The sequence below is a fragment of the Rhamphochromis sp. 'chilingali' genome, assembly GCF_963969265.1.
Source record: "Rhamphochromis sp. 'chilingali' genome assembly, chromosome: 2".
In the NCBI taxonomy this organism is placed as follows: Eukaryota; Metazoa; Chordata; class Actinopteri; order Cichliformes; family Cichlidae; genus Rhamphochromis; species Rhamphochromis sp. 'chilingali'.
In genome coordinates, this window is record NC_137930.1 from 23,708,673 (window position 1) to 23,732,607 (window position 23,935).

The 23,935-nt window shown below is 40.7% G+C and overlaps 2 protein-coding genes across 6 annotated transcripts in view; one reads left to right on the plus strand and one right to left on the minus strand.

Annotated features, from left to right (window-relative positions):
- Positions 1-1,543: 1,543 nt before the first annotated feature.
- On the minus strand, positions 1,544-5,782 carry exosc2 (exosome component 2). Its single transcript, XM_080875289.1, has 9 exons — positions 5,637-5,782; positions 5,193-5,294; positions 5,055-5,100; positions 4,835-4,924; positions 4,627-4,692; positions 4,463-4,531; positions 3,745-3,921; positions 2,461-2,589; positions 1,544-1,899 (listed from the first exon to the last, which is right to left on the minus strand). Exons 1-9 carry the CDS (start codon positions 5,756-5,758, stop codon positions 1,819-1,821), a joined length of 882 nt encoding a protein of 293 aa, XP_080731415.1. The 5' UTR covers positions 5,759-5,782; the 3' UTR covers positions 1,544-1,818.
- Positions 5,783-7,016: 1,234 nt separating this feature from the next.
- Positions 7,017-23,935, plus strand: part of ric1 (RIC1 homolog, RAB6A GEF complex partner 1) — a 48,360-nt gene continuing 31,441 nt past the window's right edge. For 4 of the 5 annotated variants that reach the window (XM_080875029.1, XM_080875031.1, XM_080875030.1 and 1 more), the window contains exons 1-2: positions 7,017-7,620; positions 12,749-12,856. In XM_080875029.1, coding sequence (XP_080731155.1) covers positions 7,480-7,620; positions 12,749-12,856 — 249 coding nt within the window. In that variant the 5' untranslated portion in view covers positions 7,017-7,479. Of the gene's footprint in view, positions 7,621-10,855; positions 10,975-12,748; positions 12,857-23,935 lie in introns of all 5 variants that reach the window. The other variant, XM_080875033.1, reaches the window with a different exon arrangement.

Here is a 23,935-nt window from a genome sequence, read left to right on the forward strand (position 1 = left end):
CAGGATATCTGTAGGGAGTGAACCTATGATTGTATATAAATATATATTTTACACGATCTAAAGGAATTTACCTAATTTAAATCTCTAACATATATATTGTTGTGTTCTGGTGTGTTGTAATTATCCACTTTAAGGGAACTTAAAGACACTAAAAGCAGAGAAAAGAAAACTTTCTTCACAGGGTTAGCAAGGGATTCTTGCAACCGCAAGAAAGATATTATACAAATCTAACCTACATGAGAGGTGTCAAGGGAAAGCATTTATTGTCCAGGAGGAAAATTAGAATAAAACTACAGTGGGAGTGAACATATCTGATGAGGAATGGTCACAAACCTGGAAAATACAGCAGTCAACAACATCATCACGTGCCTGGAGACTGCACTGCTGGAAAATGTAATTAGATTTTTTATAACACCCAAAATTAAGAACAAACATACCTCATTACCACAAACTAGAAACAAAGAGATCCAACATGTTTTTTTTTGTTTGTTATCCTACTTGTTGTATTTATCTTTTTGTTGTTGTTGTTTTGTTGTATAGTGTTTAAAGAAAAACAATAAAAAGAAAGTTAAAAAAAAAAAAAAAAAAAAACCTACAGTTTACAGTACCAGTGAAGTGGCAAATACCAAAGCCATACTCATACTGTGAATCATGGTGGTGGAAACATTATGGTTTGGGTTTGCTTTAGCTTTTCCACTGTCTCAGTGACTGGGCACTTTGGGCAGTTACTGAGTCAACTATGACTTCTGAATTTTATCATAGAGTTCCAGCTGCTCAAACATTTTTACAAGCTAGTGACCCCTAGCACATTAGCAAATCCACCAAAGGATGTGTAAAACAGAAGAAAAGGAGGTTATGGAGCAATCTATTCAAGAAAAGTCCCATTTCACCATTATTGAGCCGTTTAAAGTGGATGGATTATGCAAGAATACCCTCAAACCTAAAATAATAACTAAAAACTACCAATTTCCAGACACCATTAAAACCACTAAAATGGTGATTATACGTAACCTTTACTGCTGACGTGAGAAGTTTGTTCTTATCAGCTTAACCAATATATCAGATTAATGTCTAATAAATTAACCTTAACATGACTGAAAGAGCTCCACAACTCTGAAACTTTCCTATTGCCAACATGTGTTTGGCACACCACAAACAGAACAACCAGCTGATCCAACAAAACTTTTAAAGAGTGTAAATAAATAATGTGTAACTTGTTGCAACGATACAAAAATATCATTTTAAACAGCACCGTCACATAATCTTAGTAAAGGGTCATTAGTAACTACACGGAAAATTTCAAGAAATCTTTTTCATCTATCTGAAAGAAGACAAAAAAATATTGGCTACTATGTCAGATTTTTAAAATTGCCCAATATTGATATTTAAATTAAAAAAAAAAAAAAAAAAAAAATCCTGTAAGAACTAGAGCCCAAACAATAAAGATTCCCAGATACGTTTTTTCCTTGTTCACAGACAGACCACACTGAGATGCAGTGAAAATTTATAGAAATCACAAAATTTATTGTATACAGTATATATCTCACATGAAAAAAAAAAAAAAAAAAAAGATTGACTATTATTTTGTAAAACTTTAGAATAGCTGGAATGCTGCACACATTGAACGAGTTACACTTCGCTTGCGTTTGCTATTAAAAACAACCCAACAATAATACTGGTTTCCTTTAATAAAACACGTTGGACTTTGACAATTTAATTATATCTCTAAGAAAATAAAGCTAATTCAGCTTTCAGATCAGTGGTCGGGTCCACAGCTGGCCTGATGTGATTTTGACTTGTGACAAGGCTTTGGGCTCTTTAACCCTCCTGTTCCAAGAGCTTCTGTTGTGTCAACATTACAATCTCCTCCATCACCTCTGGTTTTAAGATGTCCTTCACCTACAGAGACAACATAAATCAAAAGCATAACCACATACACCCATGGATGTACATGTTTTCAGTCTGTGTTTATGGTAACAGAAAGTGTTTTTATCGAGTTGCAGCTTGAGCGCGAGTGCACAGTAACACTTTATATGGGTTGGCTCGATTGTAAATATAATACAGAAGAAAAATGTGCCACATAGTGGATATGCTGATATCATTGCAAGAGTAGTGTTTGCGAGACGCATGGGCGATTAAGTCATTTGTTCCCCACCCCAAAGGGCAATGAAATCAACCGTGACTGTTCCACACTGCAAAAACAGCCGAGTCAAAGTTGAGAACTGCACAGTATTTTTTCCACTAGTGGTGCCCAGGAGCTGGAGAATTACAGTATGACCACTAGATGGCACAATATGACACAGAAAAGAATTGGGGGTTTTCTGGTGTTGCAATAGTTTTGTAATCATATTGTTTACAAACATGAAACAACAGGTGTCATTATAACAAAAAATGACTGTAAATTGTAGTAATGTCAATAATTTAGTTTCAAAGGCTGGTTTTTACTGGAGTGATTCTTACCTGGTGCTGAAGTGATGATTCGTAGCAGTAGAGAACACTGGTGTCATACAGGAGGACTTTGTGCGCAGCCAAAGCCAGCAGGCAGTTTCTCAACCGTGAAATGACCTCTCGATCCGACAGGCTGACAGGCTGAGGAACCAGAGATGAGAGATGCACAAACGAATAAGCTCTGTGTGTACGGTGTAAACCACAAGCATCCGGAGCATCATTACATACTCTTGCAAGTCTTCAACTTGCAAACATTTTTTTTTTTTAAACGTCTTTCTAATGCTCCTTCAGACTGAAGCTGCCTTCAGCCCGTGTTGCTGAAGGTGCTTTTTTACCAAGCCGAGTGTGGCACACGAAGGTGATTGACTCAAACAGTCAAGGATGCCCCAACTTGATGGAATAGTTGGTTGCTCTGGCCTTGCCTTTAGGTTGAATGATGAAAGTTTGTGCATTTGGTTGAAGCTAAGCACACAAAACACTACTTGTGTGAGCAGTAAAAATCATTAATGGATGGCAGCGTTCCCGTTCCATTGACAGCCATGCATGCCCGAGCCTCTTTCCAAGTTTTAGTTCATCAGTCCATAAAAATTTGTTCCAGAACTCTCACTGATTTTGCAAACTACAACCAGGCCTTTCCATTTAGAAAAAAATAAAAAAATGTTCCTTGTGCTGAATGCTTAGGTTCTCTACATGTTTTCTCTACTTAGTTTTTCAGTGCACACCTTTATTTTAAATTACATTTTTAAATTTACTACCTTTTGATATATAACATACAATATATTAACTATATTTTGATACATTTTTGCTTTTCTGTCTCTTGTTACTTTCTTTATAAGCATGGCTGTGTGTTGAATCCTCCTACTGATAGACAAGAACAGCTCAATACTCTCAGTGAACTTTTAGCAGCCAAGCTGAAAACTACTATTGCGATTTGTGTGCAGAGAAAACTGACACATAGTTCTTTCAATCTTGATGTAAATGTACTTAAATCAATACTCAAACATTAAATTAGTATCCATTACTTTTCCAAACTTGGGAAAGCAGAAGGAAAAATGTGGGCAACCACCAGTGCTACCCCTCAGCTTCTGAGTAGACAAACCTTTCAGAGAACTTGACCTTTGACCTTGAGGTCAATTCCACTGAGATTTGAAGTCAACCAACATTTTTAGTGAATGCACCGATTGTATCAATTTGAAATTCCTACATTTCCTAAAACAACAAGAAATTGTTTTCCAAATTCATATGCCCATTGATCAGTAATAAAAATATGGAATACAGTTTTTTGTGGTGTCCTACCTCAAGGCTGGTGTAGAAACCCCCAGCTTCCTCCTCTTGTTGGCCCGGTGTGGGATACAACCACACAAAGCCATTATTCCCCAGGATAATGGATGCGCCACACGGCAGGTTGTGGAAATGCGTTTTCTGCCTCTTGATCAGAGAAGGGGAAAGCTGGACCAGTACTCCTTGACCCAACTGATAGTCAGAGGAAGCAGAGACAGGGTGTTAGTTTAAATGAAAATAAAAATAACGATCGTTACTCTTATTATTGAACTAACACAGTTACTCCAGTTTTAGCTTGACTTCACTGGCATCCTGTCAGTTTTAGGGTTAATTTGAATATTTTATTGATTGTTTTTAGGATACTAAATAGGTTGGCCTGCCCCCCCCCCGTATTTGTCTGCTCTTATTAATGTCCACACTCCTTTCGGAGCTCTGAGGTCTGCTAATCAAAAAAAAAAAAAAAAAAAAAAAAAAAAAAAAAAAAAATAGGGGTCATAGAGCTTTTCAGTTGTTGCCCTGAGTCTCTTGAATGTGTTTCTATTTCATAATAGATCTGCCATAATAGATCTTTTTACTTTTCTTTGCTCAGTTTCTACTTTCCGGCCTTTAAAAAAAAACCCTGACATCTTACTTGTGAAGTACTTTGATCAACTCTGGTCATTTGTAATGTGCTATATAAATAAACTTGCCCTTTACCTTTTCACATATCTTTGTGTACACTGGAATAACTTACTTTTCCATACTTTAAACTACGGGTGTGAAGTGAAAGAGCTCCATCCGAGAAGACAGACTGCACCTCTGCCTGAAACCACAAGAAAGGTTCAACACAGATTATGTAACCGGGAATAAAATCACTGGAAAGCCAGTGAGAAATTATAATAGAGAAGTCTGACTTACACTGATGAGATCTCCCTCCTGAAGATATTCTCTCATGGTCAGCTCATCTTCTGCTGATCTTCTCCTCTAAGTAAGTAAGACAGAAAGACAGAAAGACAGAAAGAAAGACAGAAAGAAAGAAAGAAAGAAAGGAGATGATCAAATATTAATTTTAATACGTCAGCCAAAGCTGTCTTCTCCCAGTGAATCACACTTTCTACCATCTCACCAACTCTCCTCCTGGCAGGTTTACAGAAGACAACAAGAGGACAGAGTCCAGTCGGGAGTTTGTCTGCACCTTCCATCTTTTCTGCTGCACCTATACATTTTAAAGAAGAAGAAAATTTAAAAAAAAACCAAAATGAACCAAAATGAAAACAAGTTTCTGCAATCACTGTCTTTTCTTATAACTAAAGTGGTTGTATATGAGAACAAATACTAGGAATTACCTCTGTAATTCTGCCAACCACAACATCTCCAACCTCACCATTAAACCTGCAATCAAAGCACACTTTACAATGTAAGAATGAGTATATAGATGACAGGCCTATCTAAGTCTTTGACCGTTTAAGAGTTCAATCACTCACCTGGTCTTAAGTGGCCTGACACAGATGAGTTTGTCCACCCTCTGCACCTCTCCTGCGACTGAAGCTGTCAACTTGTCGTCATCAACGTAGGTGCCATGACCCCTGCGGACAGACGGTATCAAACATTAGTTCTGAAGAGAACAGCCAAAAAAAAGAAAGAAAAAGAAACAAGGGTAAAGTGCAGCATTCAGAGGTCACACAACACAATGCGGCAGTTTATCCGATTAGAGTCCTTATCCTTACTTACTGTGTATCAGTGTAGAAGGTTGCAAATGAGACCGGCTGACTTTATGCTCACCTGCTAATTCAGTATGGCACTGGCTGTCATCTGGAGCTTTTATTTATTTACCTTTACAAGCCAGATACCTGAAACAGACCCGAACAGCAGCACACTCCTGTGTTTGGTTGATTTCCCATAATAACTCAAATAAAACCAACACCTACCTCATGAACCCAGTGTCTGAAGTAATAACATCCCCCGGTACGACCAGATCTTTTCGGTCAAAAGCAGACGCTGATAGCGACACGGTTTTTCTAATGGTCGGTAATCTCATATCTGCAGCCATGCTTCTTCCTTTGCTTCTTCTTCTCTTCACTTTTTTGGCGGTTTGCGGAACTTATAAGAGTTTTACCGCCACCTACTGACGCGTTAGTTGTATTTATTTACTTTTAAAAAGCACCTAGTCTAATAAAATGTAAATAAATAAATAAATAAAGTAAAAAAAAAAATTAAATACATGTCTTATATCTGTGGCGTTAGTGATATATATATATAAACAGTAAATGTTTATGGGGAGGAAAACTCACAAACACTGCTTCTTTTCCTTCTTTAGCCGCTGACAACATCTAGCTGCTTCCCTGCATCTCTCTAGCATCCTCCTCTGTCACAACAACTGCACATCCTCCTTTACTACATGAATGAATCTTCTCTGTGGTCTTCCTGTTTTCCTCCTGCCTGGCAGCTCCATCCTTTGTCCCGTATATCTGCTATCCTTCGCTCCAAACCATCTCAGCCTTGCCTCTCTTGACTTATTTTTCAAACCACTCAGCCTGAGCTATTTCTCTGATATACTCATTTCTAATCTTGGTGGACTCCCAGTGGTAATCTCATTATCTTCAGCTCTGCCACCTCCAGATCAGTCTCCCGTCTTTATGTTGACACTGTGATCTCCAAACCATACAACACAGCAGGTCATATATCCATCTTGTAAACCTACCCTTTCTCTGGCTCCACAAAGACCCAGTGCAACTCCTCCTGACCTTCTCTCTACTTGTCCATCAACACTCACTGAGTGCTTCAGCATAGTCCTGTTCCACAAACTTTATTTTATTTTATTATTATGGGAAGAATGATACACTAACATGATTAAAATTCCATGTTATTTCAATAATACTTTTATTCTGCTAAATAGCGCGCCATTTCATGGATGGATTTATGAGCTGGATATAAAAGATAAAACTGATGCACAGGCTCTAAATAATTAGGTTAAAAGCTTGTGTTGATATATGTTGATTTAAAAAGAACATAGCAAATCTAATGTGGATTATGGTTGCAGGATTCAGTGCAATGGTTGCAAATAATAATAATGAAAAGAAGAATTAAAAGTAGAAGAAAAAGAATGTATTACAATTAAAAGATGTCAGATAGACTGCAGTTAAGTCACACCCCTATGAAATTGTTTTTCCCAGGCATTTCCATTTTCACCACCAGGTGGCAGCATCGAGCCAAGCTGCCGACACCGCCACCTGGATTCGCACAACGGAGCGGTGACGTCAGATGTCAACAGGACGCAAACTTCCACTATTGCAGCCAATCAGCTTTTGGTCAGACAGACTCTTGGAAAGATGGCGACGGTGAGGCACAGAGGAGTGAAAACTGGACGCTTTGCTGTTACTAAACACCGCAGATCCACACTTCGCTAGAACCCACACGGCACCGGGTGTGGAAGTTAATCGGTCCGCTCTTGAGTCTGAACCCGCCGTTTGGGGCCGTATGGTGACGCTGCGGGTTTGCGCGCTGTTGTTTTCGGTTACACTTGGACTTCTCATTAGCTTTAAGTTGAAAAGCCAGCGCTAGCCCGGGCTAGCTGTGTAGCCTCACTCGGCTGTTTGGAAGCTGTATGGTACCCTTAACCGGTGTCAACACTGGCTTGTATATACCTTATAATTTTTTTTGTATTTCCGGAGCCGCTCATGAGTCACCTGGATTAAATATTGCACTTAAGGAGGAACAGGGGGCCACAAACTATTTGGCACTGCTGCGCCGAGGCGGAGTGAGTTTGCCGTCATGTATTTTCTAACCGGCTGGCCACGGAGGCTGCTTTGTCCGCTGAGGAGCGAAGAAGAGCCCTTCTACATCCAGCCCAGCTCCCAGCGCTTTTACTTCGCTCTGCTGTCAGAGACGCAGCTCAGCGTTTGGTTTAGTCGGGTGAGTTGAAACTCTGATCGGTCTTGAAATCAGCTGACAAAACAAAAACAAAAAAACGCTAGCTAAGATGTGATCTGGTGCCGTTTTCATTTCAAACGCATTGCAGCAGAGGGTGATAACCTGGCCGGCTGCCCTTCATGTTTTATTAAGTGCCGTAAATAAACACGGGGAGAAACTGTGGTGTCCCCATATGAGTAACTCAAACTACTACGTCTTCTTTCTTTTTTTTAAACCTTCATGTGTTGGCAGAGGGTTCCACGTACACAGATATCAGACGGCAGGTGAACTCGTTACACATCATTACACGTGGATGTGTCATTCATTACATAAGTTAAAACAATAATTTGACAGCAAAACTCAACCACAGTGGATTGGTGTTCACCTGATAGACGCTTTATAGCAGTTCAGTTTAAAGTTGCCCAAATGTTAGTAAATTGTATATTTTGGTAGGTGGACTGGTACTTATATAGTGCCTTTCTGCTCAGTTGAGCATTCAAAACACTTTCTTACTATAAGTGTTACACACATTCATACAGATGCCTACATAGCGGGGGTCAGTACCTTTGGAGGAGTCAGGGAGCAGTCCACTACCTTTAGATTGGTAGACCACCTACGCTACCACCTAAGCCATGTACAGCTACATCCGCTCTACTCATCAGTTTTACCCAGCAACATACAGGTCAAAGGTTAAGTTACTGTCAACAAAACATTTGTAATAGTGTTCAAAACATGCCATGACATGTTTTGCTTACCAGTAGTTTTCAGGAATTTAGGCAGCGCAGTTACAAAATAAATGTCAACACTTATCTCAGCACAATAATCGCGGTGTTTATTTTGTATGTCATGGCCACAAATGCGTCACATGACAGGAACATTTCACAGTGACTTAAACCAATCAGTCAATGTTAATTCTGTCTATTTATAAACTTATTGGTGCGGTCCAATAAGTTTATAAAAGTGCCAACATGCTGTGCTGCAGCTGGTTTCTTAACAAAACACCAAACTCTGAGCACTGCAACATCTAAAACATCTGGCTTAATTGACTCCTGAACCTGCTGGTATAGAGCCAAGGGAGCAGTGACTTTGAGGTGCGTGGTAACAACATAAACAGGGCTGAACAGATAGTGATGCCAGTGATGTGACATTCAAAATGGAACTTGGAAGGACAGACTGTAGAAATTAGTGGTAGGTCAGTAGCTTGTCAAACACATGAATGCTTTATTGGCAATCTCTTCTTCCCAAGAAATGCAAATAAAAACATCAAGGACTTTCTTGATAAGTTGTTGAAACAAGGGTTAATTGAAGAAGTCTAACAGCATAAGAAAAAATACGTATATTTCAATATATATTTTGAGTCACTGCATGTGGGATTCAGGTGATGTTGGACATGGTGGCAGCTTCATCATATTAATTCCTGTTTTTCACACTTTTTTTTTTTTTTTAATCTAAAATTAAAAAAAATGCAGAGAGTAGATGTGGTTTCTCTTTCACTGTTTCCAGGGAACTTCTCTACCCACTAAGCTCAGCTTTCAATACCATAGAAATGCGGAATGGGTCATGAATTGTTTGGTGTGCCTCCATTTTAGTACTTCTTCAGTATCTTTATCAACATCATACAGAGTATTTTGAATTCTTCTCTGTTGGCCTTGTTTATTTGAACGTTTTTGCCATGGTGACATCGAAAGGGAGCATATAATTGATTTTTATAACCTGCTCTTGTGTACATTCTTTATAACGGTCTGTGATACATGCACACAGTCTGAATATTATTGAGTTGTGGCAACAATGGATCAGGGTTACAGTTAATTTCCAGAGACCTGCACAGGATGCGACCTTGTTTTGTTTCCCCTCCTTTCTTAAGAGTTCTGAGTGCCTGCAAGTATCCGTGGGGCATCCAGGAAAAGGAATGTCGATTGGAGGAACTTCTTCCTCTTGACATGTGCTGGTCACCCCTACTAAGTCCATTGTGTCCTTCAACTTTTCTGTATAGCTTAGGGGTTATCAGATGGCTAACATTAGGCTACTGCAGGGCTACCAGAGGAAGAAATAATTTTGATTTTTAAACAAAATAAGGAAACAAAAGTTCACAAACTTTTATTTCCATACAATTTAACTTGGATCCTTTTTTGGTATTGTTAATGTTGTCAATATTGTGATTAGCAATGAGCAAATTAGGGGTTTGTCCCAAGGAGAAGTCAGCATTTTCATAGAATCATTATTCTACCAAATAAATGGCACCAAAAATTTGGCTTAGTAGTTTTCAGTCTTGCCAGGTGACTGACAGAAAGTACCAAAAGTAAAGACTAACCTCACTGTGATGGTTTCCTTTCAAATCCAGTGTGTTGATGTAGAAAGACAAAAGTAAGCTATTGAGCTTCCAACATGTCAGTGTGCTACTTCTATTTAAGTAAGTTTTGCTTTTCCTAATGAGGAGATAGGTTTCTGTTTCCATCAGGTTCAGGTATCATTGGCATTATTAAATTTTAATTCTACGAAAGCGACACAATAGGTTAGGAATGGTTAAGCCCGTTGTCTCATTACAGTGAGTAGATACCAGCATTAAAGTTGCACAGCTGGAATTACATTACTGCTTTACCTCACCATAGCCAGTGTCCTGTTTTTACTGTAATAATGATCCTTGTTATATCTCACTGAAAACTGATTCAACAGCCTTACTTTAACACTCTGGGATGCCATACATACTTTTAAAATGTTTTCAATGATTGTGGTGCTAATTGTGTAAGTGGAAGGACAGGATTAACTGAATCAAGAGAGGTCACCAGAGTGAAGCCCACACATGAAAAAGCTTGATTACCACTTCAATTGGCAGTAAAATCAATTGGCAGTCATACTTTTGTAGCAAGTCTCAAGCTTCCATTATTGTTGATGCTCTGTACTGTTATTGTTGAATGTTGAATTATACTGTGCCAGATGCTTGATCTTAAGAAACCAAATCTTTTCACATTTTTTTTCCTCTTCAGCAGCTGTTTTAAAACTTGAAAATTTATTGGTTGGACATACAGGTTTTCTTTTTGAAGCTGTAGGCTAGTTCTTATTTTGCTGTAGAGAGAATAAGGTGAGGTAAACTAAGGGTGGTAGCCTCAAGCATACAGTTGTGGTTATAAGTATACATGCAGATATCAGGCATGAATGTCATGTTAACTTTGGGCTTGCAGTGATTTCTCTGAACTGTTTTTTTTGTTTGTTTTTTTTATTCCCCCCCCCCCCCCCCCAGGGTGATTGTGCAGCATACATCTTTTAAAACACAAGAATTACATGCAGAACTTTGATGAAGTCATTTTGGATCTTCTTTAAATCACACAGGGTTAAAGGTTTACTTACTGGCTCAAATATGTAAGTACATCCCCATTATGTTTGGTTAAACATTCCTTAGCAAGTTGGACTTCGACCAGCTGCTTTTGGTAGCCATCAACAAGCTTCTAGGATCTTTCTGGCTGGATATTTGACCACTCTTCTTGGCAGAATTTGCTAGAATTAATTTAATTTGATCATTTTCCAGGTACAAACCATGGCTTTTAATCATAGTTCACAAATTGTTTATAAGGTCGACGTTAAGGCTTTGGTAAGACCATTCCAAAAATTTAATATTAGCCTTTTTTTATCTGTTCCAAAACCAATTTTGATGTGTGTTTGGGATCATTGTCTTCCTGGAACAATGGAACATCCAACTGTGTCCAAAGTTCGACCGTCTAACTCTTGAGTTAAAGTGAAGTTGAAGAATTTGGAGGTAGTCCTCCTTTGTTATTCCATCCACTTTGTGCAATCTGCCAAGGGCAGCAAAACAGCCCAAGAGCGTGATGCTACCACCACCATCTTTGATAGTTGGTACAGTGTCCTCAGGTTTGAAAGCTTCACCTTTACTCCTCCAACCATAACTGTTGTCATTGCAACCAAATAATTGTGTCTCATCTGAACATAAAACTTTCTTCAGAAGGCGTTTGGCTCCTGAAGGCAAATTTAAGTAGAGTTTGAAGGTGTCGATTTTGGATCAAGGGCTTCTTTCTTGGTCGTCCACATTGATGTAATCCTGCTTCACTATGGACAGTGATGCTGGTGTTCCAGCATTTTTCAGGTCATTGGGGTTAAACTGTCCCTTTGGAAAAGTGGTGACGCATTCAAGTAACTTGGATTTGTGTACATTTTTTTTGAAAGATGTATTTGTTTAGCAATGGCTCCTTGTGTCAACTTGTGTAAATGTTAGGTCATCACTGAGTTCCTTGGAATTCCCCATTGTTCTGAGTATTGGTCAGTCCAATGAGTGCTATCAAACAAATCATTTTTATGCTGCCAAAGAAAAACCACCAGTTGTAGTCATGATCACTAAAAGAATTTAATAGGCCTTGGTCTTGCCAATTTAAAAGATATTGTAGAACCTTGTGCACCCAGTTCTTGTTTTTTTTAAAGTCATTATAGATGTATGCTGTACAGTCATTCAGCCCTGGAAAAAGAACAGTTCATGAAAGTCATGAAAACCCACATACCGGTAATTGCCATGACATCTATGCCCATGATGGCTGTATGAGAACTTCGCAACACACCTGTAGTTTATCCATTTTGCGTGATAGAAAGAGAAGCCTCAACATGCTTTTGTTTTCTCAGTAAAAATAGATTTTTCACAGTCCATGGGCCTCACTAGGTAGGAGATTTTTGGCATCACTGAGGTATTATAGTCATCCCATTTTTGGAAAAGAATTTGAAATCAAATCTGTATTTCTTCTTTGCCAAATACCCACCATTTGAGGCAATAAATCATTCCCGACAAATCCCCTTCCAGCACATTGGCTGACAAATATCTTTGTAGATTATCTCTGTCAATCACAACCAACACTAGAAATAAAGCTGCTGTCATAATATCACACTGACATTGTTTACTGGGCTGCTGCCTGGGATTTATTTCATTTTTATTTTTTCGTAGATAGATGAGTTACTAGCTGTCACACAGCATGTTTTTTTTAAGCATTTTTTAAATATTTCTATATTAATTACTTGATACAAGAGGTATGCTGTTTTCTTTTGTAGCTCCAGTGTTATTTGTTTAATATCAAATCAGATGATTTTGACCTCCAGAGCTCACTTTCTTTCCCATATTTCTGTTTCCCACCCACAGCCCAGTGTTTTGATAGTCAGCTATATCGAGTCTGCAAAGGCAGCGGCTCAGTTTGGCTTCTACCAGAAAGCAGAATGGAAACCAGACGACTCAATGATAGCTGTGGCGGTAAGTACACCCTTTGGCAATGTCATATCATATTTGCAGTTTGACTGATCAGCTTACGTTCTCCCCCAAGCTCTGTTACTGCAAAACACTAAAGTTGATACCAACTGCAGAAATGTAGTTTTGACTGAGTTTCCCTGGGACAAATTGTGTCGCATATTAGAGTAAACATCAACACATATTTTTGAGATTTTTTTTTTCTTTTCAAGTGCTATCAAACAATCATATATCACAATTATGTCCTGGTTAAGCAGCCTTTTCTGGCATACACAAACATATGTCTTTGAGGGCTGACTGCTCACATAAGCACGATTGGTTCGCATGCAGTTAAGGCAAAGAGTCTGTGCTGCCTTCTTACAAGAACTCTGCCTGTTTCTTCTTCTCCTTTTTTTTTTTTTTTTTTTTTTTTTAATAGGCCATTTGATTTTAGGTGTGAGTAAATTAAACCCAACCTTAAGAAACAAGTTAAAAGTCAGAATTGGTTGCAAGATCAAAACTTCTTCAGTGTGCAGAAAAAAACCCCAGTTAAAAAAGGTCAAAAGCAAATTCATGTTGTGTAAGACAGCGGTCCCCAACCCTCTGGGCCACAGCCCGTGAGTCATTTGCTACCGGGCCGTGAGAGTTGAGCCTTGGGTGTGGAATTTAAGGTTTTTATCGTTATTTTTTTTTTTTTTTGTCATTTTTATTGTTAACTCTGTTTCCCTGGGTCTTTTCCCGTGTGTTATGAATAAACCTTCTTTTTTTCTTTTTTTTGGTACCAGTCTTGGTTTTATTTTGTTGTATTTGTCCATGACACCTTAAAGGCCGGTCTGTGAAAACATTGTCAGACAAAACTAGTGCATGGCGCAAAAAAGGTTGGGGACCGCTGGTGTTAGATATAACATGTTGCACCCAGGAGTGGGTGATACAGCTTCAGAAGTATATCACAATATTTAAAGGAAATGTGCAATACATTTTTTTGACTACATAGAAAAATTTTTTGTGAACAGTGGTTTTTTTTGTTTGTTTTTGTTTTGGATGCCCACAAGTAGCAGCATTTATGAGTGTAAATAAATGGGTGTTTTCCATCCTCCTTTTGCACTGAGCCACTTCCTACTTTGAAGAGCGAGTCGATTGAAAAAGGTGCCACCAGCAGCAGCAGGAGCGTTATGGTGCTCTAGTTGTGACACAACGTAAGTCAAAAGTTGACACAAACGTAGCCTCGTTATCTTTCCTTGAAATTTAAGGAAAAGTATAACATGATTGCGTAACATCTTAGTTTAAAAATAACTAATGCTGAAATGTATCTTCCTTCCTCTATTGGTTTGTCTTCGATCGAGTTTTATAACTAGCTCCTTAAAGCCCTGCTTTTCCACTACGTAACCAAATCAATAATTTCCATCCACTGTTTGCTCTTCGTGTCATGGTGGGGGGATCATTTGTTTACTTTTTGGTTGCACGTCACCAGCTGCTAGCATCTCGTCATTTACAGCCTGATTGTGCTCAACTGTATGTTTTTTGCCTCAAGTGATGAAACACGTTAATTGTTTCCATCTTTAGTGGGAGCAGTGCTTTGTTGGAGGTTATTGAAGTAGCTCCCTTTTTAGTTTACTAAAGTGTCATCAGAGGCTGACACACGGCTCTTGCTGTCAGACTTGCCTGGTTGGACACACTAGGGAACATACAGTGGGGCAAAAAAGTATTTAGTCAGCCACCGATTGTGCAAGTTCCCCCACTTAAAATGATGACAGAGGTCAGTAATTTGCACCAGAGGTACACTTCAACTGTGAGAGACAGAATGTGAAAAAAAAATCCATGAATTCACATAGTAGGATTTGTAAAGAATTTATTCGTAAATTAGGGTGGAAAATAAGTATTTGGTCACCTCAAACAAGGAAAATCTCTGGCTCTCACAGACCTGTAACGTCTTCTGTAAGAAGCTTTTCTGTCCCCCACTCGTTACCTGTATGAATGGCACCTGTTTGAACTCATCATCTGTATAAAAGACACCTGTCCACAGCCTCAAACAGTCAGACTCCAAACTCCGCCATGGCCAAGACCAAAGAGCTTTCGAAGGACACCAGGAAAAGTATTGTAGACCTGCACCAGACTGGGAAGAGTGAATCTACAATAGGCAAGCAGCTTGGTGTGAAAAAATCAACTGTGGGAGCAATCATCAGAAAATGGAAGACATACAAGACCACTGATAATCTCCCTCGATCTGGGGCTCCACGCAAGATCTCATCCCGTGGGGTCAAAATGATCATGAGAACGGTGAGCAAAGATCCCAGAACCACACGGGGGGACCTGGTGAATGACCTGCAGAGAGCTGGGACCAAAGTAACAAAGGTCACCATCAGTAACACACTACAACGGCAGGGAATCAAATCCCGCAGTGCCAGACGTGTTCCGCTGCTGAAGCCAGTGCATGTCCAGGCCCGTCTGAAGTTTGCCAGAGAGCACATGGATGATACAGCAGAGGATTGGGAGAATGTCATGTGGTCAGATGAAACCAAAGTAGAACTTTTTGGTATAAACTCAACTCGTTGTGTTTGGAGGAAGAAGAATACTGAGTTGCATCCCAAGAACACCATACCTACTGTGAAGCATGGGGGTGGAAACATCATGCTATGGGGCTGTTTTTCTGCCAAGGGGACAGGACGACTGATCCGTGTTAAGGACAGAATGAATGGGGCCATGTATCGTGAGATTTTGAGCCAAAACCACCTTCCATCAGTGAGAACTTTGAAGATGAAACAAGGCTGGGTCTTCCAACATGACAATGATCCAAAACACACCGCCCGGGCAACAAAGGAGTGGCTCCGTAAGAAGCATTTGAAAGTCCTGGAGTGGCCTAGCCAGTCTCCAGACCTCAACCCCATAGAAAATCTGTGGCGGGAGTTGAAAGTCCGTGTTGCTCGGCGACGGCCCCAAAACATCACTGCTCTCGAGAAGATCTGCATGGAGGAATGGGCCAAAATACCAGCTACTGTGTGTGCAAACCTGGTAAAGACCTATAGTAAACGTTTGACCTCTGTTATTGCCAACAAAGGTTATGTTACAAAGTATTGAGTTGTATTTTTGTTATTGACCAAATACTTATTTTCCACCCTGATTTACGAATAAATTCTTTACAAATCCTACCATGTGGATTCATGGATTTGTTTTTCACATTCTGTCTCTCACAGTTGAAGTGTACCTCTGGTGCAAATTACTGACCTCTGTCATCATTTTAGGTGGGGGAACTTGCACAATCGGTGGCTGACTAAATACTTTTTTGCCCCACTGTACATGCGCGGTTGAAGTAAAAGTTTATGCTGGGATCGGTGTTTTACATGACTGTCTGAAATCGCTAATAACATCTTTATGTGTATTATGGTTAGTTTGTGCAACATTAATCACTTTTCTTACCAGTGAATCTCAATATTTGATAGACACAGATGATGACTGTTGGGATTTGTTACATATGGAGATTTAATTAGTGGTTCTAAGATGCTTGTGGATGTAGCACTTTTACAATAATATTAGTATGACTAATAATGTGTTTGATCAGTTGAAGTCTTTGTTGTGGAGTCTGACAGCAGTGGGGAGGAAAGACCTGCGAAATCTCTCCGTCTCTGTCTCCTTCAGTCTCCCACTGAAGGAGCTGCTCAGTGCTGTCACAGTCTGCTGCATGGGGTGGGAGATGTTGTCCAACAGGGATGAAAGCTTAGCCACCATTCTCCTGTCACTCACCACCTTCACTGGGTCCAGAGGGCATCCTAGAACAGAGATGGCCCTGCGGATCAGCCTGTTCAGTCTCTTCCTATCCCCAGCAGAGATGTTGCCACCCCAGCAGACCACACCATAAAAGATGGCTGAGGCCACCACAGAGTCATAGAAGGTCTTCAGGAGTGGGCCCTCCACTCCAAAAGACCTCCGCAGCAGGTACAGCCTGCTCTGACCTTTCCTGTAGAGGGCGTCTGAATTATGAGTCCAGTCCAGTTTGTTGTTCAGATGAACACCAAGGTACCTGTAGCTGTCCACAGCTTGTCCATACCTTGGATGTTCAGTGGTTGCAGTGGAGGATGTTTGTGCCTGCGGAAGTCTACCACCAGCTCCTTGGTTTTACTGGTGTTGATCTGTAGGTAGTTCAGCTGGCACCAGTCCACAAAGTCTTGAGTCAGTCCTCTGTACTCCTTGTCGTCCCCATCAGTGATGAGGCCGACTATTGCAGAGTCATCAGAGAACTTCTGCAGAAAACACTGGGTGGAGTTGTGGGAGAAGTCTGCAGTGTAGATGGTGAAGAGGAACAGAGCCAGAACCGTTCCCTGTGGGGCCCCCGTACTGCAGACGACTCTGTCCGACACACAGCCCTGAGTCCTCACATACTGTGGTCGGTCGGTGAGGTAGTCCAAAATTCAGGTAGTGAGGTGATGGTCCACTCCAGAGTTCTCCAACTTGTCCTTCAGGACCGAGGGAAGAATAGTGTTGAAGGCACTGGAGAAATCAAAGAACATGATTCTCACAGTGCTCCCAGCGGTCTCCAGGTGAGCGAGGGAACGATGTAGGAGGTGAATGACGGCAATAGCACTGAAACACAGTTGCTGAGCAGTCCACGTCATCAGACATCACTTTCAGTCACACATACTGCAGCGTTAACTATGGTGTGATATTACTGTGAAGTTTGCATGTTTAAGGTCTATAATATAACAGTAAATATAACATTAAGTCAAGAAAAATAACACTTTGTGGATAAAAATAAGGCAGAATCGCACAAGCGACATAAACCATATGGCCTCGCTATTCAATAATAGATATTTTAAAGATCATTTTGGGTACCTGTTGTGAGTATTTGTACATCAGTGTTCACAATTCTGGCGTTTTTGATTGAAAAACATGAACTCTTGACATACTGTCATGTCCACGTGTTTCAAAAAAGCAAGTTTGAAGCTAAACACGCTTTGACTTGTGTCAGGTCTACAACTTTCAAAAGGCCACAAGCAGCTCCGGGTTTAATGCTGCACGAACGGAATAGCCTGCAGCATTCAAAAAGTCTACTGCAGCTGTTTAAGTAAATAACGGCAAAACATCAACAACGACGCGAAGAATTGTAAAAGTGTCGACAGTTAGAGATAATTTAGACAAGATTAACTTGAGAGGGGCTCAGCGTGCTGAAAAGCACAGGGAATGTCGAAGGGGGACTAGTTGCGGAAGAACAGAAAGGATTTTACAGTGACGCAACAATGTCTGTGCTGTGGTTACACTTTGCTCCTAATCTATAGTGTCATACTTTATCCTTTGCTGAACACTGATTAAGTATGCAGTTGGCTTGAAGTGAAGCAAATTGTTCTCTGCCAAAGTGGAACTGTAATGCCCTGCCAAACCAGCCTGGCCTCATTGCAAAAAAATAAAAATAAAAATTAAATGGTCACAAAAAATATCTATTTATTTGACTCTTTTTATGGACATCAGGGACGACTTTATAACTAACGTATATCAAGAGGAAGTATATTTTGTGTCTGTAGCACGTTGTCTAGATTCTTCAGTGGCCATGCTTTATTATGGTAACAGAGACGATAAAGCTTTAAAGAAATGGCAACTCAAACCATATTTTTGTGTGAGTTTTTGTTGCTTAAATGTAACCATTTTAATGATAATTTGGGAATGGTGGAGTGATTCACTCCCCCACCCCACCACTCAAGCCTTCAAATTTGGATTTGTTTGGGAGTGGGGTTTCACTATTAGGACAAAAATCATTTTGGTGACCAAAAAAAAAAAAAGAAATTTTATGTTAAAGAGCACTAATAAGTAGATTAGAAGTTGTACAAAATGATATCACGTTTGTAGAGATGTTATAATTGTCCAGAGGATCTTACCATGTTACTCCCCTGTCAGATAGGACGTAGAAAACATGGTAATGTCTGCGGAGATGAAATGTTCTTCCACCATCTGTTAGCATTTAAGCACACATGCTTATTGATATTAGTTTAGACAGATATTTCCTTTACTGTCACATCTCCACATCTTAAAAGTGTGTGTGTGTGTGTGTGTGTGTGTGTGTGTGTGTGTGTGTGTGTGTGTGTGTGTGTGTGTGTGTGTGTGTGTGTGTGTGTGTGTGTGTGTGTGTGTGTGTGTGTGTGTGTGTGTGTGTGTGTGTGTGTGTGTGTGTGTGTGCGTGTACATCTGCACGCTGTAAAGTATACATTTTCAATTGTAATCACTGGTACATGTTGCCTGTGACCCCTCTCTGTGTTGAACTAATGTCTTCTTCAGCAACGTAACAGACGGACGTTGCATCTGTTCTATCAAACATACTGATGCACATAAAGAAGGATGAGCAGTGTTAGTGGAATCGGGCTGTTTCTCTTTTTGCATGCAAGATAAGATAGAGCTTGTGGGGATAAATGTTTGATAGGAGCTCATCTCATATATTATCATCTAGTTCCATTCAAAATTTCCTACCTTGATACCTGAGCAGGAATGCCTACTGTACATACAGGAAGTCATTGGTTACAGTTGGTCATGATTGTTAGCTGAGCTACTGGGATAACTGTCTGATGGAAGTGTCAGGTTGAGTAACCTCACAAAACAAGTGTCTAAGTCAGAAGATGAGTCAAGCGGGTTCTAAAGGCCATGTGATCAGCAACACATAGCACGACTGCCAAGACAGAAAACAAAAGGATAGGCATCAAAACAACCGGCACACAGAGCATTGATTCATTAGGATCATTAGTGTCTGCTCCAAAAAATCCACTGCTTTGTGTTTGGGTGTGCTAGTATCCATGCTTGTAGAGGCATGCAGCCAGAGGATGAGGAGTTTTAATTGTGTAATTTTTATATGTACTTTGAGTTTTTTCTTAATATATACACTAACTGGCCACTTTATTAGTTACACCTTGCTAGTTCTGGGTTGGACCCACTTTTGCCTTCAGAACTGCCTTTATTCTTCACAGCATATATTCAAGAAGGTGCTGGAAAAATTCCTATGAGATTTTGGTCCACATTGAAATGAAGGCATCACGCAGCATCACGGGCTTGATGCAGATTTGTTAGGTGATACATGATGCAATTCTCTAATTTCACAACATGCCAAAGGTGCTCTTTTGTATTGACATGTGGAGACTGTGGAGGTCATTTGAGTGCAGAAAACTCGTTTTGATGTCAAGAAAACAATTTGAGATGATCTGAACATCATGACATGGTTTGTTAATCTGCTGGAAGGCACCATCATTGTGGTCACGTAGGGATGGATGTTGAAGTAGTTTGGCTATTCTCCTTCGACCTGTGGTGTTAACAAGACATTTTTCACCCAGAGAGCTGCTGCTAACTGGACATTTTCTCTTGTTCCAACCATTCTCTGTAAGCTCTAGAGATGGTTGTGCAGGAAAGTCCCAGCAGTTTCTGAAATACTCAGTCCACCAGCAACCACATTCAAAGTTTTCTTTCTTCTCCATTCTGATGCTCACGTCTGTAAAATTTCTGTAAAATCTGTCTCAAATAATGCTATGTATGGTCACTTTGCCACTTGGCTATAAATGGCAGAATATCCCCTGTTTGTGTTTTGTGGAGTTTGGTATACCTTAGTTAGATTCCCTTGCATTTCCATGTAAAAAAACTGTCAAGGGCACAATACATTGTTCAGAGGTGTGGCAGTGTGCTCGTTTGTCCCAAAACACTACCTCTTGTTCTTGAATCCGTTCTGCAGAATCAGGTGTTAAAGAAGCTGCTCCAGTGTACAAATACTGCAGTGTGCAAAGCAGATACGCTTATTCAGCAGATGCTATTTTCTGATTGGCTTTTACATCTTCCGAGCTAGAAAATATGGGGAATATGCTGGTAATCCCCCCCCCACCCCACCCAAAAGACAGTGGAACAAATATTAGTGCAATAATCTCACCTCTCTTTCTCACTCACCTTTTTTCCTTGCTGCAAGAGTGCCAAAGTATACATGAATGAATGTTATGAACGTGTCTGAGAAAGCAGTAAGTCCCAGGCTCGGTCTGTCGGCACAACAGGGAGCAGGTGCAGAAGTTAAAAATACTAGGGCCCACACACCACTCACTTCCTGGGTTTACTTACTGCTGAAAGGAGTTATGTTCATGCACTTCATTTGTTTGGCAAAGATGATGCAACCATAAGAAGTCATCGAGGCTTACAGGTCTCAAGTTTGCTTGAAGCATTCACAGGATTTGTGGTGTCTTGACAAGCTGCTTATTCACAATGCCATAAATCCTCACACCTTCATTAGCACTGCAGTGTAATTATAGAGGGAACAGATTTGGACTGCAGAACAATAAAAGCCACCATTGCCCAGGCAGTAGTCCTTAATTCAGCTACCAGCTGTTTTCCAGATGTTTGACTGCAGGCCTTGAGGCTAACTAAACCATAGCTATGACTATCTTTAGCTCAGTGTGTGTCTGTGAGTATGAGAATGACAGAGAAATAAGTAAAGCAACTGACAGAGCAGGGAGAGGGATGGACTTCTGCGTGTGGTTGGCGTCAAGAAAGGATGACGTTCTTCAGACACGGGAAATACTTCTTACCATTTAGCTTTTCTCGTGTGTGTGTTTTGGGATCTTTCCGAGGCCAACGTGTTCCCTCTCTGATTTTAGTCTCTCACACTGCAGCACTCAGGAAAGTGTTTTCACCAAAGACTGACCAAGAATACGGTGCAATTTTCTATCACACAGATGCACAACATACATAGTTATATTACTAGCATACATTTATAAACACATTCTAAAATGAAAAAGGATTAGGGTCAAAAGGGTTTCGTTTTATTTTGGTTTTTAAAGAAGGAACTGAAAGCTAAAAGTAAAGAGTCAGCAGTTTCAGCACTGTATCATATTTTGTAAACACAGGCAGCGCTCATTCCTGTTTTATCTTTAACATTCTGTGTGTTTATATAATGCGTGTGCGATTGTGCATGTTCGTGTCTATGGGATAATGTGGCTTGTTATAAAAAGTGCTTTAGATGCTCAGTTAATGCGGAAAAGCGCTATATAAAAGTAACCGTAAACTATGTCCTATAACTAAAATATAGCTGTAATATAGCTATATATAAATGTGATTATGTCCTATATAATTAATATAATAATAATAATAATGGATTCGATTTATATAGCGCTTTTCTAGGCACCCAAAGTGCTTTACAATACCACTATTCATTCACTCTCACATTCATACACTGGTGGAGGCAAGCTACAGTTGTAGCCACAGCTGCCCTGGGGCAGACTGACAGAAGCGAGGCTGCCATATCGCGCCATCGGCCCCTCTGGCCAACACCAGTAGGCAAGTAGGGTAAAGTGTCTTGCCCAAGGACACAACGACCAGGACAGAGAGCCCAGGGATCGAACTGGCGACCTTCCGGTTACAGATGCGATTCCCAACCCCCTGAGCCACCGTCGCCCCGTTATGTAGTTATTACATAACTACATAACTATAAAACTATATCATATATGATAACATCCTATAACTATATATTGTTGGTGCATTTAGTTTACAACTTATATTGAGTTACTGTTACTTTTTGTCAAGTGTAGTTTGGTACACTTGTTGCAGTTAATAATTTGAGCTTTATTTTTGAAGTAATGAACTCCTCTGCACAAAGAGTCATGTGACTGGTGCTGTGATCTTGATTTCAGTTATGTGTTGTTTAGGTGTTTATACTAGTGGATGTAAGTAGTGGTTTCCGGTGTTGGGCTGTTACAGGCCCTAAGAGTGAGACTCTCATAGCGATGACTGTTTCCCAGTCGGGTCAGTGTGTAAGTGTACTGGGCACAGGAATGCAACAAAAAACAAACCAAACAATCAGAAACAGACTTGATGAGGGTGGCCTGAGGGCCTGACGTCCTCTAGTGGCTTCTGTGCTCCCTGTGCGGCACTGTGGAGCCAGCTTGCCATAAAATACCAGGATTGGCAGGTCCACCACTCACGCTCTGCGCTTTTCACAGACGAGAGCAGGTTAACCTTGAGTCTGGAGAAGCCGTGGAGAATGTTGTGCTGCCTGGAACATTGGTCAGCATGACCGGTTTAGTTGGGCTCGCATGGGACTGTGTATTGTTATGTTTTGACCCACCTGATGCTGCCAGGTTCAGTGTGAGACTGTCCAGGAGCTTAATTATGCTCTAGTCCCGATCTGGGAGGAGATGCCCCAGGATGCCATCCATCGTCTCATTAGGCGCATGCCCCGATGCTGTAAAGCAAGCACTCAAGCATATAAGCCCCATACAAATGAATAGTTATGTCTATAACTTCTGTTCCCTGAAGGAGAGGAAAGAGGTACAACACATAAGTATGGGATATCACGCCCTCGCGTGTCTTGGCTGAAGAAACCTTTATTCACGCCTTTAAGGCAGATGACGTGTGATGACACGCGCACGGCCCCGCCTGCATATATAGCCGCTGTCATCACAGTCATCCCTCAGTTTGATAGCCGCTCTTCACCGAGCCAAACTGCTCAGTGGGGCCACCTTGTGTTGTACCTCATTTCTCTCCTTCAGGGAACAGAAGTTATAGACATAACTATTCGTTCCCTTTCAGTCGATTCACTCGGTACAACACATAAGTATGGGACATATATACATGCCCTGCAGAGCAGCCACCGAACCGGAATCGGACCACCACATCTTTAGTGAGTGGTAGACCCAGCGGAAAGGACAGCATAAGCCACCGAAGGGGCTGTAACGTCCAACCGATAAAACCGCACAAAAGTGTGCGGTGATGCCCAACTAGCTGCCGCACAAATATCAGCTACAGGCACCCCTTTAAAAAGAGCTCATGAGGTCGCCATCCCCCTGGTGGAATGAGCTCTCACCCCGTGGGGCAAAGCAAGACCTCTGGTGCCGTATGCCAGTGAGATAGCTTCTATAATCCAGTGGGACAGCCTCGGTTTCGACAGAGCTCTACCTCTATTTGGATTAGCGAAGCAGACAAACAGCTGGTCACATAAACGCACATTCTGAGTGCGCTCAATGTAGGTGCGTAGCACATGCACTGGACAAAGAGAATGCATCCTCCTCTGCTCCTCAGATGCAAAAGGAGGGGAGCAAAAGCTCAGCAACTCAAACTCCATTGAGCTATAAAATGCAGGCATGATCTTGGGAAAATAGGCAGCATTTG